Genomic DNA, 19,954 nt, shown 5'->3' with positions numbered 1-19,954 from the left:
TTGCTTGCAAATCCTCTGGTTTTAGCTTCAGTGGATATTTCTCAGTGTCTTTTATTAAAGCAATCAGTGGTTTTGTAAGTTCACCATAATTGGGTATGCATTGTCTGCAAAAACCTGTGGTTCCTAATATAGTTCTGAGTTGCCTTTTGGTCTTAGGGGCACTCAGATTTTGTATGTCTGTTACTCTTTTTTGGGAAATGCTTCTGGACCCTCAGACAGAACAAACCCTAAATATTCTACACGAAGAAGACATGATTGAAGTTTAGTTTTTGATATTTTGTGTCCCCTCTTGTAGAGCTCACACAGCAGATGTTTACACTTTTGCAGATGGTGATTCTAGAAGTAGATCATTTACAAAGTGAATAAGTTTACTGTCTTTAAACTGAATATTTTTCAAATCTTTGTTCAAGATTTGAGAAAACAATGAAAGACTGTCACAGAATCCCTGTGGCAAACAAGACCATGAATATTTATTTCCTTGCCATGTGAATGCAAATATCTTTTGTGAGTCTTTGTGTATAGGTGATAAAAAAGCAGAACATAAATCAACCACAGTAAAATATTTTGCCTGACTTGGGATAGATGAAATGATGGTAGCAGGACTTGGTACAACTGGGTAAGATTTTACTACATCACCATTAATAGCTCTTAAATCTTGAACAAATATATAGAGTATTCATCCTTCAACATCTAGCTTGGCTTTTTAAACTGTTAAAATTGGAGTGTTATATTCAGAGATGCATGGCATTATTATGCCTTGCTGCAATAATGAATTTATTATTAGGTGATTCCATCAATGGCCTCTTTACTTAGTGGGTATTGTGGAATGCATGGTGGTGGACCTCCTTTAGTCATCACTTTAACAGGGGTTGCTGATTTTTATAAACCTACATTTGTAGAATCTGTAGCCCATAAGCCTTTTGGAATATCACCTGGTACCTGATAGATGTTATTCCCTTCCCCCTCTGATTCTACTGTGTTAAGGAATAATGCAGGGAAAAGGTTTAGGGATTCTTCTGGGAGTTTTAAAGAAATATCTTTGGTTGGTGTACATATTATCATTGCTCTCAATTTACAAAGAAGATCCCTACCTACTAGATTCATTGGGGAATTTGGCGTTTTAAAAAATTGTTCTACACTTAGAGGTCCAAGTGAAACCATTCTTGGTCCTAGCTTTTTGACTTTTTGAGGTCTTCCTGTCATACCCACAACTTCTATTGAACCCACTTGCTTTTCACTCCTCAGGGGATTTCTGCAACACAGATTTTGCAGCACCTGTGTCTAAGAGGCAATCATAAACTTGTGTTCCTATTTTTAGGGTTACATGGGGTTCTGTGCTATTTTATGGAGAATGGACATGTATCACAAGAGCTAATACACTAGGATCAGGAAAACTAAACACTTGTTCCTGTTCCTCATTCTCTAATTCTTCATTGATTTCTCCTATACTAATTTCCCATGTTTTAAAATGTTCTTTCTCATTTTCATTAGTTTTCATTCCATTGCCCATACTTCCTAGTCCAATTTCTCCATATATTGGATTTTTAACTGCACAGGCCTTGGCACACCTTATTTTCTAATATCATCCTTACACATCTTTGGAGGATACTGCCTTGGAGCTTGAACATTCACTGCTGAGCTCCTTCATGGGACTACCATTTCTTGAGAAGTCCCAACTCTCACTTCACTCACAAATAGCTTCACAAGGAAATTCCATAAGGAACCCCTCTCCCATCACTCCATACCTTACTAAGGACTGATCAGCTTAAAAAAAAAAGTCAATGAGGGGAGCAGACTTACTTGAGACTAATTTTCTCTGAGAATAGTATTTTATGCCACCTAAGTGTGTTTATTTATCATTCTGGACCTGGATAGTTGTCCCAAAGTAGTGGTAAATGAATATCTGCTATTAAGAAATTTATAATAGCTATCAATAAAAATCAAGTTCCAGAAGAAACTTTCATATGGTTCAAGTCTCCAACTAGGGTGCAGTGAGAATCCTCTCCCTCCTGTTCTAACAGTCCATATACATTGTCTATTCTCTCTGTCTATCTGTCTCTGCTTCTGTGACTCTCTGTCTGTCTCTCCCTTTCTCACAGGGGAATTATTATTGCTTTTATTTTTAGGGAGATCATTATTAGGGGAGTAATACAAAATCTTTGCTGTCTGTGGAAGGGGTACTTTCTATTTCCACAGTGGCTAAATAAGGACCCTCCTTCACTTAGTAATTCAAAATTACCAAAGCCAACTAAAAGATGTCCTTTCTTACAGGTAAATGCATATACACCAGTTATTTTTAAATTTTAGTTTAGTTAAGGGTTTGGGACAAATGATCACAGAATCTCAGTTGGAAGGACCCCAAAAGTCATCTTGTACAGTAATCTCCAAACTTTTTTTTCATTTTTTAAATTGTAGAGCAAAACACACTTCCATATTGGTCATTGTTGTAAGAGCACACTCATACATAACCAAAACCCCTAAATAAAGTAAAAGATACATTGATGTGAAAGATGATTCCAACAGTTCTTTCTCTGGAGGTGTCCAAACTTTTGTGATCACAAACTTTTATCAACAAAAATGTTTTTAAGCATATGCCCTCAATATATATATATATATATATATATACACAAGGGAGAGGGAATAGGTCTGTGAAGTTCTGTCTTAGGACCAATACTGTATATTGGTTCCAAGGTAGAAAAACCATTAGGGCTAGGCAATGGGGGTTAAGTGACTTGCCTTGGGTGACAAAGAAGCATCTGAGGCCTGATTCGTACCCAGGACCTCATAGTGAACATAGTGAAAACTGAAATTCTTACCTTTAGGTGTTGAAATTGTATTTTTGTTATGGTCCCTCCAAACACTCCATCAGTTAGTATAGTAAGTAGGTATATAGGTAGCCAATGAAAGGCAATAATAAGTAGGAAATAGGATCTAAGAGTATAAAGGGAAACAAATGCAACTACTTGCCAGAACTGTCTCCTAGATTAATTAAGGCCACATCCAGAGACCATGTATTAAATTAAAAGAAGCCAGCTAGATGCTAGTAAATGGTCCCCAATAATAAGATCCAGATTTGTGCAATAAAAACAGAAAAATGTGATGCTAATAAGGGATCCCTAATCCCTTGACCCTAACAAATTTGAGATTATATTGATATGCTGAATCAAGCTTCATGGTGAAACCCATCCTACCCCAGAACCCTAAAAGAATGGTACCCTCAAACCCTTCCCCTTAAGCACTCATTCAATTGCTAAGGGTCCATGTTGCCTGATTGCTCCCAACTCTGATCCACAGTTATGTGAGTCATGTACCCTTTTCCTTCCTGTATCTTTCCCCAGTCTGCCTCTCTCTCTCTCTACCCTCTCCTCATTCAGCCTCTGAAATCTGCTTCTGCACAGTTTGTACTTTATTTAAATGATTAATGCATTACTTCTTGCTTTCCACTATCAGGATCCTTTTGTGGGAGTATCCAAAGAACCTGGACCACCTAGGGACTTCTTGTGGTCCTTTTTTTTTTTAAAATATATTTTATTTGATCATTTCCAAGCATTATTCATTAAAGACATAGATCATTTTCTTTTCCTTCCCCCCACCCCCCATAGCCGACACGTAAGTCCACTGGGCATTAGATGTTTTCTTGATTTGAACCCATTGCTTTGTTGATAGTATTTGCATTAGAGTGTTCATTTAGAGTCTATCCTCTGTCATGTCCCCTCAACCTCTGTATTCAGGCAGTTGCTTTTTCTCGGTGTTTCCACTCCCATAGTTTATCCTTTGCTTATGAATGGTGTTTTTTTCTCCTGGATCCCTGCAAGTTGTTCAGGGACATTACACCGCCACTAATGGAGAAGTCCATTACGTTCAATTATACCACGTGGTCCTTTTCTTTAACACATAAACAAGGTACCAGGCCTGAGACTTAACTTGTCTACAGCCTCACCTACCATATTTGAGCTAGTTGCTATATAACTCCTGGTAGAAAGCAAGGACAGACAAAGGAATCCTGTGGAATCTTCACTAGGTAGGGACTTATCCTCATTTCAGGACCTAATAGGACACTTCACTTTTGTTTATTGGTGATCTTAGTTCATTCTAAGCTTTAGTGTTTCTGACCAACATAAAGGGCCATGCCCAAAGCCTGATGGATACATCTGAGTGGATCATTCTATCAAGGTATGAAGGACAAGAAATCATCATAAAAAGACAAGCTTTGAGGAGGCAGATTGACTCAGGCAAAAATGTCCATTCCCTAGCACTTACTGTATCTTGCTTCTTAATCTGGTGCTGATCTCTTGGTCTGACATTTTGCTTCTATAATCAGTTTTCCCACTTATTCTAGCCTCCTAGATTTTGGAACTCTGGAGGGACATCTTAGCATCAACTCATCAGCATCTTTTAATTTATGCTTGCCCATTTCTTATGTGAGACCTCATCCTCACAACCTCAAGTAGGGAATACTCTTTTTTTACGCTAGTATCTGTTAGCTATCCCCCCACTAATATTTAACATTATTACTGATTTTCTAAAGCAGACAAGATGGCAGGTGGCCCATGTTAGTTGTCAGTTGCCAGTTGCTAGCTATTCTGCAAATTATTCAGCAGGAGGCTTCAGAGACCACAGAGTTGCAACAAGTCATCTAAGACCTCTGAGAATCTGTTAACACGAGACACATTTCATATTTATGGTGAAGCCAAATTTTTGGCACAGGCATTAGAGTCAGTAACCTTGGCCTCAGACCCTGCCAGGCCCCAAACCCTGCCAGTTTCTTTTGCCAGTTAGGTATAGGATTTCCCAGTATTTTTGGACCAATTCCAGTTGTTGCTAGAATTCCAGCTGTAGAGATTCCCCTCAGACTTGGCTGAGGTGGCCTACCAGGTCAGACTTACAGCTGCATTTCTCTCTACCTCACTGAAAATAGCCCTCTGTAGATAATGTAGCCTTGGGAACTCCAAGAGTTCTGATGTTCACGTTAGAGCTGAGATGCTAATGAGCAAATTTGTCAACTCCAGCAGGGGTAGTAGACCATGGAGGAACATGTCAACTTCTAGATCCCCGAGTCAAAACTTAGAAGAAAATAATTTGTTTTGCTCCCTGACAAATCAATTTCTGGAGAACTTGGTTATGTCTATCCATCATGGATTAACCCTAGTAGATATGACTACCAATGTATTCCCAACAAGATCAAGGAAAACACAAGATGTGTATGACTATTGAGATATTCACATTTCATAGCTTTTCTCACTTAGTGGAGGGCCTGGCATACATTAGGGAATGAACAAATAATAATTGACAGCTTCAGGGTTGAAGCACACAATGAATTCACTGACAGATGTGGGATTCTAAACAAGTTTTCTGAAAAGCATCAGTTTTTTGGTAGTATGTATCAGTCAGTAAGCATATATTAAGTGCCTATTATGTTCCAGACACAGTGCCAGGCATTGTGGTTACAAAGAAAGATATTTGTGTCAGGAAATCATTTGCCTTCCTTTTACTTCTTTATTATACAAAGTTGTGCTGACTAACTGACAATAGCAAAAGGAGGCCTTGAATCCAAGTCTTCTGACTCTAAATCTAGCATTCTTTCATTATACTTCAGTAATTAAAAGAGAAGCATGAACTTTGATCTGTATATACTTTTTTGTTTTTAAAGGTGTAATTTTCTTCAGTATTTTTGTGTCTCCTTTTCCAAATTTTTTTTATGATTTAAAAAAAAACTTTCATTTCCGTTTCCAGTTTTTTTTTTCTCTAGCTACCTGAACTGATTTTAAAAATCCTTTTTGAGCTTTTTCAAGAATGCTCTTGGGGGCACTTTTCCCCTTCCTGAGGCTTTGCAATGATCTGTTTTGACTTTGTTGTCTTCTTCTAAGTTTGTGATAACCTTCCCTGTCACCATAGTAATTTTCTAGGATTAAGTTTTGTTGTTGCTGTTTACTCATTTTTTTCTGGCTTATTTATAGACTTTTAACATTATGTTAAAAGAGTGGCTCTGCTTTTTGGGTGGAGGAGGGGCTGTCCCCCAAGCTTCAGGTTATTTGTGCTACTGTTTTCAGAGCTAGTGTTGGAGGTCTGTAAGTTTTTAGTTGTTCCAAGGTGGTTTGATCTAAGCTGACGTGTAGTCACTGCTCTCCTGACCTGTACTCTGGCCTATGAACAACCACAAACACTCTTCTAGCCTGGAACTGTGATCAAGGTCCCTGCTCCTGCACGTGCTCCTCCTTGCCCTGTGACTATGACCTGGAACTGCATATGAACCCTGCAACAGAGCTTACACCCAGTGCCAGCAAATCTTTGTCTGACGTCTGAGAACACTGAAACCAGCTGAGCCAATTCAGTCACCTTCAAGTCCTACCACTGGCTTGCCTAGGTGAGGCTTGCACTGGACTGTGTTTCATTCTCACCCCAGTGAGACAAACCTTTCCTGCTGATCTTCTTTGTCTTGGGAAGGAAAATGGTTTCACTCTGTCCTTTTGTGGATTCTGCTGCTCCAGAATTTGTTTTGAAGTGCTATTTTTAAGCTCTTTGGGGAGTGGTCAGGTGAGTCCTTACCTTTACTCTCCCATCTTCAATGAACTAGTTAAAGAACAGAAAAACTCTGTACTATCTCAAAAAAGAAAACAACCCCAAAACAAAAACCCCTTACTTTCTGTCTTAGAATCAGTAATAGGTATTGGTTCAATTGAGGTTAAGTGAATTGCCCAGGGTCACATACCTAGGATATCTCTGAGATCATATTTGAACCCAGAACCCCTAATCCCCATACCCTATAACACAGTTAATAAACCTAAGAACTGCTTCCAAGCCTGGCTCTCTATCCACTGAGCCACCCAGTTGCCCCAGTACTGAGCTTTTTATGATTGGCTTTTATTCTGAGAACAAAAAAGATTTCTTCAGCAGCCCATTTGTGGAATAGCAAAGGTAGCTAGTCTTGAGGACCCTTTCTAAGTATACCATGGAGAAGGATTGCTTTTTAGCAAAATGTTTTACTGAATCTTTCTTAAGGAAAAACCCCAACTGAATTTTTCTTACCTAATGCTATGCCTTGTTTGGATCAATGAATTCTAGGAAGATCCCTACTCAACCCTGGGAAAATGCAGAACAAACTCTCTAGCAACTATGCTTACAAAAAATTATTTTGATTGGTATTAATATCGAATTATATACTCTGTTAATATATGTTAGTACTCTTCCCCAGATATGCTGGACTATAGATTCATTTATTTGAAGGCACAAAATTGCAAACTGTTTTGTACCTGTTATAGCTTAAATTTAAGTGGCACTTTATAGGCTACAAATTTCTATCTTTGCAACAACACTCTGAGGTAAATGATACAATTATTATTCCCATGTTACAGATGAGGAAACTGAGACTCAGAAAGGTTGTATGGCTGTAATTGGAAATAGGAGACCTGGTATTGATAAGCTGTGTGACCATAAACAAGTTGTTTAGTGACTCTGAGACTCAGTTTTCTAATTTATAATGTGAAGATAATACAGGCTGGTTGTGACACTCCAGTAAGACATGTCAAATCCTTTTCAAACTTCAAAATGCTATATGAATATGCCAGGACCCCAAAATTAACCTCTTGCTAATGTGTCTCATTTTCCTGAGTTGTCATGTTCTCCAGGCCCAGACCTAGCAGTCCCAAACTTAGCTGCTGAGTGTATCTCACCCAATCAAGATGTGCTGGGAGCTTGATGTAACAGCCCTTTATGCTGCTCTCAATCTGTTATGGTCAAAACCATGTACCAGAACCATGGGTCAACTCAGACCAACTGTGTCAGCTCCAAGCAATGGAAAACATCTGCAGGAACCACATCCCAGCTAACAAGGCTTTGTAATGAATACACTTTCAATCAATCACCAAACAAAACTAATTGTCTCCTTCCTTGAAACTGTACAAACCATGAGAATGTCTCTGACGCTGGACAAACTTTATTTTGTCATTAAGCAAATTTTATCATTGTTAGTTACACTTTCTTTGTCTTGTTGCAATTATATGTACCAAGTTGTACCTTGGCATTATGAATTAGAATTGTGTCTTTTACTGTTACATCATGATTTGTCCTCACTCTTCAACAAAATAAAACTTTAAAGCACCTGATGAGTACTTCAGGTTATTCTCCTGTCCCATTTGAGTGGATGGTCAACAAATATTAGTAATTATATTTATTGCTTGTGCTAATACAAATTGTGTATAAGCCAGACTTCTGATTCCAAGTCCAAGGCTCACACCACTATGTGATATCACCTTACACCTCCTCCAAACCTCTCTAGGTTCTACAAAAATCTCAAGCCATAAGAAAGATCAAAATCAATCAAAATACATCTGAATGCCTATTAAGACTGAGGTACTGTGTTAGGTGTCATGAGTGGTACAAAGATATAAACTTGAGTTCCAACAAGTGATACATAGATAATTATCAAACAAGTGAGCTAGAGAGATCTCTAGGTGGGAATAGGTAGTCTGAGAAGATTTTAGTAAGCCAGTCAGACAACAATCATGTTTGTTCAGTCTCAGTTGTGTCAGACTCTTCGTGACTCCATTTGGGGTTTTCTTGGCAAAGATACTAGAGTAGCTTGTTATTTCCTTTTATAGCTTATTTTACAGATGAGACTAAGGCAGTCAGGTTTAAGTGACTTGCTCAGGGTCACACAACTAGTAAATGTCTAAGGTCAGATTTGAACTCAATTCACTATTTACTGAGCCTCCTGGCTGCTTTGACCAGTGTTCGTTAAACGTTTATTAAGTGCCAGAATTGTACTTTCAATGGGGATACAAAGAGAGGCAAAAATAGAGTATCTACCCTGCTGGAGCTTATATTCTGATGGGAGAGATAATGTGCAATTCACTATGTACAGACAAGATATATGTTGTTCTTTTGTACTTTGAAGAGGATCAAAGACACCTCTGGTCAGAGTACAGTGTGTTTCATTGTAGCTAATCAATCCAATTTGAGCTGAGAAAGGTTCTACCACAGGTTAGGCAAAAATAGTCTTTTAGAACCTTTGGGATGGAGATGTCTCAAGATTTTTGCATCTCCTTTCTCTGTGCTATTATGATTCTGCTTTGCTCGTGGGACACGGAACCTTGTAAATGGAAGGTAATCTCAGCTAAGACTGGAAGTAAGTAGGATTTAGCTAGGCTTTAAAAGATTGGGTAGGATTTGGACTGGTGGTGATGAAAATGAAAGGCAAAGAGGTAAGGCACTTCCTAGCTTAATCCCAATTGCTTTGGCTTGTCCTTACTACTGCTTGGAACTGATGAGTCTAAAACAGAAAATAAGGGTTTAGGAAAAAAAAAGGCAAAGACTTGGCTTTATTCCTCCATGTAATCTAAATAGGGAGGGGCCAATTAAAAATCATTAATACAGTACCCTACCACTGAACTAGGCTTCCACTGGGGGGCGGTGGTGGTACAGGCAGCATATGTTCAGGTCCCTACTGTGGAGATGCTTATAATCTTTCCAAGGGCAAAATTAGAGAATCCCACAGAATAAAGTAGGGTAAAGTGTTTTTAAGCTAGACACAATCCGATATCATAATAACAGATACATAATTTCTTCTTGTGTGTCTGGCAGCTGGATTGGGGATTGGAGGAAGAAAGGCGGATACCTTAATTCCCTCCAGGATGGATTCAGATGGCATTTGGTGGTGGAGGTGGGAGCAGTATAGTTGCAACTGAATTAATACTTGCTTGCTAAAAGAGAAAGAGAAGAAAAAAGAAATAACTTACACTGATTCTTATACAAGATATGTATATCTTGTTTGGATTTAGTTGTTCTTCCATTAGACTGTAAGCGCCTGGAGGGTTTTTTTTTTTCTTTTTCTTTTGGCCATTCTTTGCGTCTTCATTGCTTACACGGTACCTGGTCCACAGTAGGAGTTAAGTGTTTGTTTTATTGACAGCAAAGAATTACGTATGACTCAGTTACTGAGACCGCGGAAATGCATTCTGTATTTCCAGTAGCAAAGACCCCTTTGGCAGTCTAGTGAAGACCATAGACCTCTTCCTAAGAATGACGTTTTTAAATACGTAATATGCAATGCACTGGATTCCAAAGGAAATTAATTATACTGAAATAGTTATCAAAGTATTCACGGAACCCAGGTTAAAAACCCCCAATGCCTCTGCAGACACGGAAGGCCTACGAAAGCAGGGTCAGCAGCCAAGCCTATATAGAGCCACGGTAGCCACAGCGGCCCCAGTCAACTCCCGCTAACTCCAGCGGAGGCCCCGCCTCCTTGGTCCCGCCCCCGCCCTCTGCCTACGCCTAATCAAGCCCCGGGCTCCCTGCTGGGAGGGGCCTCCCTTAGAGGGCGCTGCCAGGAAAAGAAGTTTGGCTTTGGGTGGTTGGAGGGGCTTCCCCTCCCGCAGGCAGGGCAGGGCTGGGCCAGCATCTCCTCGTCCTCGGGTTTTCTTGCTGAGCTTGCTCAAGGGGCTGCGAGTCGGGCGGCACTATGTGGCGGACAGCGGTGCGGTAAGGCTCCCTCGGGAGAATTAGGGAGGTGGGCTGGAATGGCTCCGGCCTCTCCTCTGGAATCAGGTGAGGGTGGGAGTGAGGGCCAACGGGGCTTCTGTACCCCCCTCCCCCGTTCTTTCCTCTTTTCCCCTCCCAGTTGCTCTTGTCTCCTCCCAACTCTCTCCCTCCCCACTCTTTTGTTTCTTCCCCCAATCTCCATTTTCTCCCCCGTTTGTTTGCTCCCCTCTCCCCGCCCTCTCCTCTCATTCTCCCCTTCCTGTCTTCTCATTTCCCCCATCCGTTCTCATTCTTCCCCATCCTTCTCTCCACCTCTCATCCTTTTCTCTCCCTTTCCCCCCTTCTCTCCAGCCTTCTCTCTTTGGTGAGTGACACTTTTAAGTCCAGCTACAGCCCAACCCTCTTCTTGTCAACGCTCCACGCGTGCCCCTGTCAATTTGTCAAAGTAGCGAAGGAGGACTTCGCCCCTTTCCTTCGGGAGTCGGGAAGAGGGGGAGATGTGACCGCTACTCATAGGGTATCATCGCCGATGGGCAGTGCCTGCCAAGCAGAACGTGTTCTCCCTTCCTTTATTTAGCTGGGCTGTGAACTGATTGCGAGGCGAAGTCTTAAAGACTTCCTGCTCATTTTCGAGCTCCTTGCGGTGTCCGGGTGGGGGACTCTTGCCACGGGTGACTAATGTCGAGGCTATTTGCGCTACACCCTCGCTTCTCCGAGGGGGCTGGAAACAGCGGGCCTCTGGCGGATTTTATCTGCTTGGGTGTGGCCTTGGTTTGTAGTTTCTGCCTCTCCTAAAGAAACTGTGGGACTAGGTTTTGGGAACTTGATAATTAAAAACCGGGCAACACCTGGAAAGAAAGGAGGCGTTTCTTGGGATGCTTTTATCCTCAGGCATTGGACGTGATTAAAAGCCTTTTCCCAAAAGCTTGGGTTTATAGATTTGGGTATATGTTGCCAAGCAAAGGGCCTTGGTTGGGTTTTTCCGAACCTGTCAGGTGTCAGACTAAGTTGGGCCAGGCCTTTTTCACCATTCTGTTATTTAGCAATTGGCTTTACAGTGCGAGGGGCAAAGACTTCGCCCACTCCCTTGACAGGAAGAACTGTTTTGCCTGGAACGTAATATCTATGTCGTAATACTGAATTGGAACACTTTTTATAGAGGAGTGAATCTCTGGCGACTAATATTTGACAGCTGTGACGTTCTATCTGAATACATGTGTGTGTGTGTGTGTGTGTGTGTGTGTGTGTGTGTGTGTGTGTGTGTGTGTGTGTGTGTGAGAGAGAGAGAGAGAGAGAGAGAGAGAGAGAGAGAGAGAGAGAGAGAGAGAGAGAGCGTGCGAGAGAGAGAGAGAGAGAGAGAGAGAGAGAGAGAGAGAGAGAGAGAGATTAAATTAGATTGGAAGGAGGGCTTTGCCTCCTGAAACACAACTCTGCGAAAATACTAAAAGATCTGGGTTTTTGTCTCGGCTTTGCCACTCACTCTACTCTCTACCTTTGAATAGTCTATTTAGTCTAATACCTCTGATTTGGGCAGGTCACTTTCCTTTTCTGGGCCTCTGGGTTTCCTCCTCTGGGAATAAAAGCACTGGACTAGTTGAGCTGTAGTGTTCCTTTCCGCTCTGTAATCTGAGAGGAAACAAAAAGCTTGCTACCTTTCTAGGCTCACACTTTTATTCCCCTCCACACTCTATGATCTTGTTACAGTGACTTAGACCTTCTCTTTCTATCTCCATACCTTTTCATGGGCTGTTTCCTATTCTTGGAATGCTTTGCTCTCTCTTTTTTCACTTGTTCCTCTAGCATATTTCCTTCAAGACTCAATTCAAATCTCCCCTTTGCAGGAGACCTTTCTCTTCCGGTTTATCTTCCAACTGCTTTGTATCTATCTTGTATGTACATAGTTTTGTTTTCTCATCCTTAAAACTCAAGTTCCTCTAGAGCCATGACTATTTTTTTTTTGCCTTTGTTTTTGTATCCTCACTTTTATTAGACAGTGCCTGGCACATAGTTAACAATAAATACTTGTTATGAATCATGTAACCATGGAAAATATGCTAAATTTAAAAAAATAAAGAAAAAACCCAATAAACACTTGTTGACTGATTCACATTCTGTAGGTTCCCCCATTTCAATAAAAAGTTCACTTTAGACGACAGGATGATTGAGTACTTACCATTGAAAGACCCAATTTAATTAAAATATTTATTATAGATTTTAAAAATCCCTTTCTGTCTTAGAATTGATATTAGGCAATTGGAGTTAAATGGGTTGCCCAGGGTTATACAACTAAAGAGTATTTAAGACTAGATTTTAATCCAGGATTTCCCATCTCCATATCTGGCTTTTTTCCCACAGAGTCACCTAGTTGGCTTCCTATTATAGATCTTTTAAAAGGCATCATGTATGCAGAGTGAAATGAGCAGAACCAGGAGAACATTGTACATAGTAATTGAAACATTGTGGGACAATCAAATATAATTATGAGAAAGAACACTATCCACATTGAGAGAAGGAACTGTGGGAATAGAAATGCAGAAGAAAAACGTACGATTTATTATTTATATGGGTATGGGATCTGGGGTTTTGGTTTTAAAAGATTACTCGTACAAAACGGAAACAGTTTTTGACTGATAACATATGTATAGCCCAGTGGAATTGCTTGTCAGCTCCAGGTGGGGAGAGGGAAGAGGGGAGGGAGAGAACATGAACCTTGGAAAAATACTTTAAAATAATTTTTTTTTTAAAAAGGTAGCATGTAGTTTAAAGTACCCCTTATTGACTACATAACAATTTCCTTTTGATTTTCCTGAGGCTAACTTTGTGAGTAGGACAGTGGAAAACTCCCTAGCCCTAGAATACATTAACCTGGGTTCCTGTCCTACCCCTGACACTTAATCCATATTTTAAACAAGTCATTTAACCTTCCTGGGCCTTAGATACCTCATTTGTAGAAGTAAAGAAGTTTGACTAATTGGTCTTGGAGGGCTGTTTCACCTTTAGATTTATGATCACGTGAGATTTTGTGGTATATATTTCCACCATTTTCTGAATGATTCAGACAAAAATTGTTTTTATTACAGAAATATAACATATGTATTTGGTACTTAAAGATTTTAAAAAGTATTTTTTTCTCACAGCAACTCTGAAATGTTGTTATCACTATTTTACAAATGAGAATGATTCTCCCATGTCTAGACAGCTCTAAAGTAATCCAGTTTGTGATTTGAAACCATACCTTTACTCTAAATTCAGCAGTCTTTATATTGTACCAAGGTGTCTATTCCAGTGCCTGTAATTGTATCTGATTTTTTTTTTAAACCTTACTTGTGCCTTAGAATTGAAACTCAATATCAATTTTGAGACAGAAGAATTGTAAGGGCTAGGCACTTGGGGTTAAGTGACCTGCCCATGATCACACATGTTATAGGGAATTAACAGGAGCAAGAGCAATACTACAGACCAGGAGCAGGAGATCCTGCAGGGCAGAAGAGCAAGATTCCAGTACTCTGGAGAAGAGACAGGCAGTTTGTTTCTTCTTCTGAGAGAGACAGTTAAGCAGCTAGGAGGAGTCAATAAACCTAAAAACTGCTTCCAAGCCTGGCGCTCTATTCACTGAGTCACCTAGCTGCCCTGTCTGATTTGTTTGTACTTAAGGCACAACAGATTTTTATGGTTAAGAAAAGTCTTAGGAGTTGTCTGGTCTAGTCTCCCCATTTTATGGAAGAGAAAATTAAGGGCCAAGTGATATACTCAGGTCTTATAACTAGTATCAGGGCCAATACTTGAACCCAGGTCTCTGGCATAGAATCCATACCTTTCTCCTCCTATGATATGGCAGTAACATATTGTAGAAAGTAATACAATATCCTTTCTTAATTACTATTAATAGTGAGTACCTCCCCTGACATCTTAGTTTAATGACTCATATTGTAATCAAGGGGATTCTGGGTTTTCATGGGATTTAGAGCCAAAGGAAGCCTCAGAGAAGCTTTTTACACATGAGGACAGTGAGGCCCAGGGATATTGGGTGATTTTTTCCACCCACAAGGTTTTCCAAGTCGTTCTATACTCTCCCTGAGCTGTAAGGAGATCATACTCAGGTGGCAAGACCTGCCTCTCTTATTTGTAGACCAAGCCATCCAGATTCAAAGCGGGCTGGCCACTGGCTGATAAATGTCTTTGGCCACATCAGTTCCTGCAGCCTACCTGCTAAGATAGGGTTGTGATATATGTAGGTGGTGATATAGTACCCATGTTGGTAAAATCACAGGCTTCACAGTAAGTTCAGTGTACTTAGTCTAAAAGCTAATTATTCATTGAGGGTGATAGGAATTTTTCTGAAGGTATGTTAACTTTGGGGGCAGCTATGATACCATTCAGTAAATTATTGCTTCACTTAATTCTTTTGACTTGAAAGAGTTGGTATAGTGGAAAAAATCCAATGGATTTGAAGTGAGAAAACTTGGCTTTACATACTCACCCTGCTATATCACAAATGTGTGATCCTAGGCAAGTCACTCAACCAGCTTCACTTACCTTCCAGCCTTTTCAATCCATAATTTTTGACTCAAGGCATCTTTCTGATGTGCTTTTTGAGGTAGTAGCTTAAATACTGGGAAGATGTGGTCCAAAAATAAAGAAAAATTAGCCTATTTACCAAGACCATGTAGTATGTGCTAGACTAGCTTTGGTGAAGTATTGGCATGCTTGCCCACAGGGGAGCTGCTCCGTATCCCCTCTTCCCAGGGACCAAGGACTTTTTTTTTTTTGGCATGCCTCACCCCTCTGGCCAGCTGCCCAACAAGTACTTCCTTCCTTAGCTCTTTCAGGTAATGGGGGACAGTGTGTAGGGGGTGGGGGCTTAGGAAGTTGGGGGAGAAGGGGCTCACAGACAGCTTGAATTTGTCCTTTGGGCTCTCAGACTCAAACCTTTGCCAATGCTTGCTCTAGACTTTACCAGATAGTTAGTACTCACGTAACTGAGAAACTAGGCAGGGCAAGACCAAATATACAACTGAAGCCTCACAAAACCATTTATATGATCGATCACAATGCTCATTCCTTTAGTAAACATAGTGCTAATTGTGGAAGATACAGCAAGACAGGGTTAACCTAGGCTTTGTGACCTTGCTCTTTAAGGAAAACGTTTTGATCATTGTATTTCAAAAGAATTGATTTCCTTTATAATTCTCCATATTTTGTTTTATTCATTTAGAAACATCATTCTGCAAAAGGATCCACAGGTTTCACCAGATTGTCAAAAGGGTCCATGATGTTAAGTGTTAAGAGCTTAGACTCTGGGAACTTACAATCTAGTTGGGGAGATGAGACAGCAACAGAATAGTACAAGGTGGCGTCTAATTAAGTGAAATTGCATGATACAGACATGTTCATACTGGAGTAGAAAAGAAAGATTCTTGTTCAGTAGCATTGCAAGAAAAGAGCTTCCTTGTCTTTTAAGCTTAATTCTGAATTCAGTTTATTTTGCCCCGCAGATTTCGTGCTTTAAGCAAAGGACGAGCCATTTTTGGTGGGACACCCAGCCAACAGACATTTAGTCATGGAACCACGGGAACCTTTGATATGAATGCATGTAAGTGCTGTTGGATTGACCTTTGGTGATGATGTGCCTAAAATGTCTCTTCTACCTCAGATATGCCTCTATTATCTGAGTTGGAATTTTGTTGAACAGCGCTTAGCTTATCAGATGTTTGTGTTATTGTTTTAAAGGTAGATTTTCAGGCAATCGGTAAGCATTTACCACTACATGCCTGGCATGGTACTAAGCTACTGGTGGCTCAACTGCATAGAGATGAAGCTGCTTTGAGGAAAAGCTGCTTTTGGAGTGTGAGGAAGGCCTTAATTCAGGGCTCCTAGAAGCACTTGACTTAGTGACATCTACCTCCAAGGTCCTTGGGTTAAATGTATGGGAACTGAAGGGGAATCTCTGGAAAAAAGATACAAATGTATAGGGAAGAGGCTGACCCTGCATATGTCCAAACTAAAGCAAATAGAATGTTAAGCAGTGGTAGAATTCATCGATCACACTTAAATTCATAATTTCAAAGCATCTTCAAACTATGGATTGACTTTATCAGCATTGACTTGTTTATTATTATAGTTTGAAGTATAGTCTCTGAGATAGACTAAATTGGTAGATTTTAGACTTTGCATAAAAGATATCCCCAAAGTTTTAGTGTAGTTTTAAGCCATTAAAGAAAACTATTATAAATTCATTTATACAATTTTTTAAAAAGCCTTACAATTGCACCAAGATTTTGGGGACACCACATGTTTAAAGCATATATATGTATATACTTGTATTTATATATCTGAAACCTGTATGTATGCATATTATACATGCATATCATATATGCATTTTTGCATCATATGTACTTATGTTTATAGGTAGCTAGGGGATACAGTGGATAGAGTGCCAGATCTAAAGTCAATTAGACTCCTCTTTCTGAGTCCAAATCTGGCCTCAGACACTTTACCAGCTGTGTGACCCTGGGCAAGTCACTTAACCTGTTTGCCTCAGTTTCCTCATCTGTACAATGAGCTGGAGAAGGAAATGGCGAATCACTCCAGTATCCTTGCCAAGAAAACCCCAAATGCGGTCATGAAGAGTCAAACACGACTGAGACAACTGAACAACAACAAATGTATGTGGATGCTATATATAGTCATAAACACAGAACTCGGTGTTTTGTTTTGTTTTTAACCAACTTTATTCACTGAAGAAATCTTAGCAGTGAACATTTGTTAACTGCTTCCTAACTCATGGGTCTGTGGTATTATGTTTATGTATTATGGTATAGTATAGAAGAAACTTTAGATTTTGATTCAAATTCAGGCTATATCAGTTATATTTTGAGACAGCAAAACATATTTAATAGTCTTTCCATTGGGATAATCCCCTTGGACAATTGGGAGAAAGGGGAGAAAGTGTTTTGTAAACTGTAAGGTACAATATGAATGCTTATTATCATCATCATCATCATCATCATTATTTCATGTTCATTAAAATTGTTATTTAATTGCAGCCTACCTTTCTGGGTCTCTTCATGTTTTTCTCTTAGTCTTTATGATTAATTAGACTAGAGGCAGCTGGATATCACAGGGGATAGAAAGCAGACCTAGAGACAGGAGGTCTTGGGTTCAAATTTGGCCATAGATACTTTCTAGCTGTGTGACCCTGGGCAAGTCATTTAATTCCAAGCCAATTCCTAGCTCTGACTGCTCTTCTGCCTTAGAGTTAATACTTAATATTAATTCTAAGACAGAAGATAGGAACAGCTAGGTAGGTGGTTTGGTGGATTGAGAGCTAGACTTGGAGAGGGGAAGTCTTGGGTTCAAATTTGTCCTCAGTCACTTTCTAATTGTGCGATCCTTGGCAAGTCACTTAACCCCAATTGCCTAGCCCTTCATGTTCTACATTAGAACCAATACTTAGCATTGATTCCAAGATGAAAGGTTAAGGTTTAAAAAAAATAGAAAGAAAGAAAAGAAGGTAAGTGAAAGAGTTTTAGGAATAAAAGAATTAATTAGATTAATTTTAGACATCAATATTTTTTGAAATTCCTTACTATGTTAATTGGTGTATCCTTTGAAATGTCCATGAAGTAGAAAGGGTAGAATAGTCATTAGTGTTTTGCACAAAAATGAAAATTCATGTTAGTCCAGACACTACTTTCTTAGACCAAATTAAACTGAGGGAGCAAGGATTTCTCATTCTAGTTCACAGTGTTGAAGTAGATAGTGCGAAATGCCATTAGAAATATGAATGACAAATCAATCCATTATTTGAAATCTCGAAATTTGTTTTCTCTCTTCTGTTGGTACTGATGATCTAACAGTTTTCTTCTATTCTTATAGCAGACACAACTATGCATGTGAATGAAGGTATGCAGTAATGTATGAACTTTTTTTTCAGTTTCAGTTTTTAGCATTAATATTCCCTTGCTTTTTATAACAGAATTTTGGGCAAGTACAGGAATAAAGTTTTTTTTTTTCAATTGCCTGCTTTGCTTGAATTCTTTGGCTTTCCAGTGTAAACTTGTTGGACAGTGGAGGGAGTTCACTTGAATTTTGTTATAAATCAGCTTGTTTTTATACAGGTTAGCTACTTTATGGATCAGATGATGTTCTCTGAAACAACTTTTAATCAAATATATCCCTGATTTCCTTGGGGTAGGCACAACCTTCACCAACACAGATTATTACCCTACAGTAGCTTCATGGAAAGTCTTCATGAACTGATGTGGCTGAAAAATCCATTACTTTTTTGAGATCACAGGCATGAGGTCTCTTTGAACTTAGCTAAGCTAGATCTTGGACAAAAAAAAAAGAATTAAACTGCTTCTGTATTTTAAGCCTTTCTGGGTTGGTAGGACTTGTAAGAATAGGTATGACAGGCTTCAAGAACCCAAAGTGACCTTTGTGCCACAGAGGAGGAACTGTAAAATTGGAAAAACAAAGTCTGCTGTAACTCTCTGCCTTTGCTATGGGTGTTATACTGTCTGTAGTTATCCCATTGTAAAGGTTTTCATTATGTAGTTACAAAAGTATGCTAGATAAATAAATTGAACTATTTTTTTTAATTGTACTATTTTAAGAGGCAGCTAGGTTTTGCAGTGGATAGAGCATGGATGGGGCCTGGAGTCAGGAAACCCTCCATTTGCCTTGGTTTCCTCATCTGTAAAACAGATAAAAAAAAACCAAACCAAAAACCAACAACCTCCCAGGGTGGTTGTGAGATTTAAATAAAATAAAAAAGCACTTAGCCCAGTGCCTGGCATGTTAGGAATCATTGTCATCATCGTCATTATTATTAGCACAGGGGATAGAGTGCTGGGCTTGGAATCAAAGACCTAGGTGCAAATCTGGCCTCAGACACTGTTGAACTATCTGAACCTGAGCAAGTCATTTAACCTTTTATTTGCCCAAGTTTCCTCATTTGTAAAATGGGACAATAGTAGCATCTACCTTGCAGGGCTGTCACTAGGTTTAAATGAAATAATATTTATGAAGTGCTTGGCATATAGTAGGTGCTACATAAATGATCATTTCCTTTCTCTATTATGTCCTATTATATTTGTTTCTATAAGAACTAATTATTAGCATATACATTGTTTTTGGATATCACAGTTCTTGCAGGTTTAAGAATTCTAGACCAATCGCTTGATTTTAAACAGTACCCTTAGTTCTTATTAATTCAGATCTCTGTCTCTATATCCACTAAGTGCATGCAGCTTTTTGCTTGGACCTTGGGCTTAACAGCTTAATCCCTTTCTGCTTTCCTGCAATCCCTAATTGCTTTCATAAATTTCACCAACTGCTCTTTCCTTATTTATTTCAGTACGGAAGAAGCTTCGGGAGATAGTAGGAATATCCTTGTACTGGAGGTATGTTGGTGACAATGGCTGGGTTCCTGCTGTCATTGGTGATGTATAAAGAGGAGGAGGAGGGTGGT

General features: G+C 39.5%; 1 protein-coding gene across 4 annotated transcripts in view; it reads left to right on the top strand.

Annotated features, from left to right (window-relative positions):
• The first annotated feature begins 9,994 nt into the window (after window positions 1-9,994).
• The window catches only part of ACOT9 (acyl-CoA thioesterase 9), a 30,788-nt gene continuing 20,828 nt past the window's right edge, over window positions 9,995-19,954 (top strand). Inside the window, exons 1-4 of one of the 4 annotated variants that reach the window (XM_007493419.3) lie at window positions 9,995-10,479; window positions 15,975-16,072; window positions 18,358-18,384; window positions 19,841-19,886. In XM_007493419.3, the coding sequence (XP_007493481.2) occupies window positions 10,460-10,479; window positions 15,975-16,072; window positions 18,358-18,384; window positions 19,841-19,886 (191 nt within the window). In that variant the 5' untranslated portion in view covers window positions 9,995-10,459. Of the gene's footprint in view, window positions 10,546-15,974; window positions 16,073-18,357; window positions 18,385-19,840; window positions 19,887-19,954 lie in introns of all 4 variants that reach the window. The other 3 variants (XM_007493421.2, XM_007493420.2, XM_056793359.1) reach the window with 3 other exon arrangements.

This window comes from Monodelphis domestica, chromosome 4 (genome assembly GCF_027887165.1).
Source record: "Monodelphis domestica isolate mMonDom1 chromosome 4, mMonDom1.pri, whole genome shotgun sequence".
Classification (NCBI taxonomy): domain Eukaryota; kingdom Metazoa; phylum Chordata; class Mammalia; order Didelphimorphia; family Didelphidae; genus Monodelphis; species Monodelphis domestica.
Note: the sequence above shows the minus strand (reverse complement) of the source record. Positions and strands in the feature narration are given on the sequence as shown.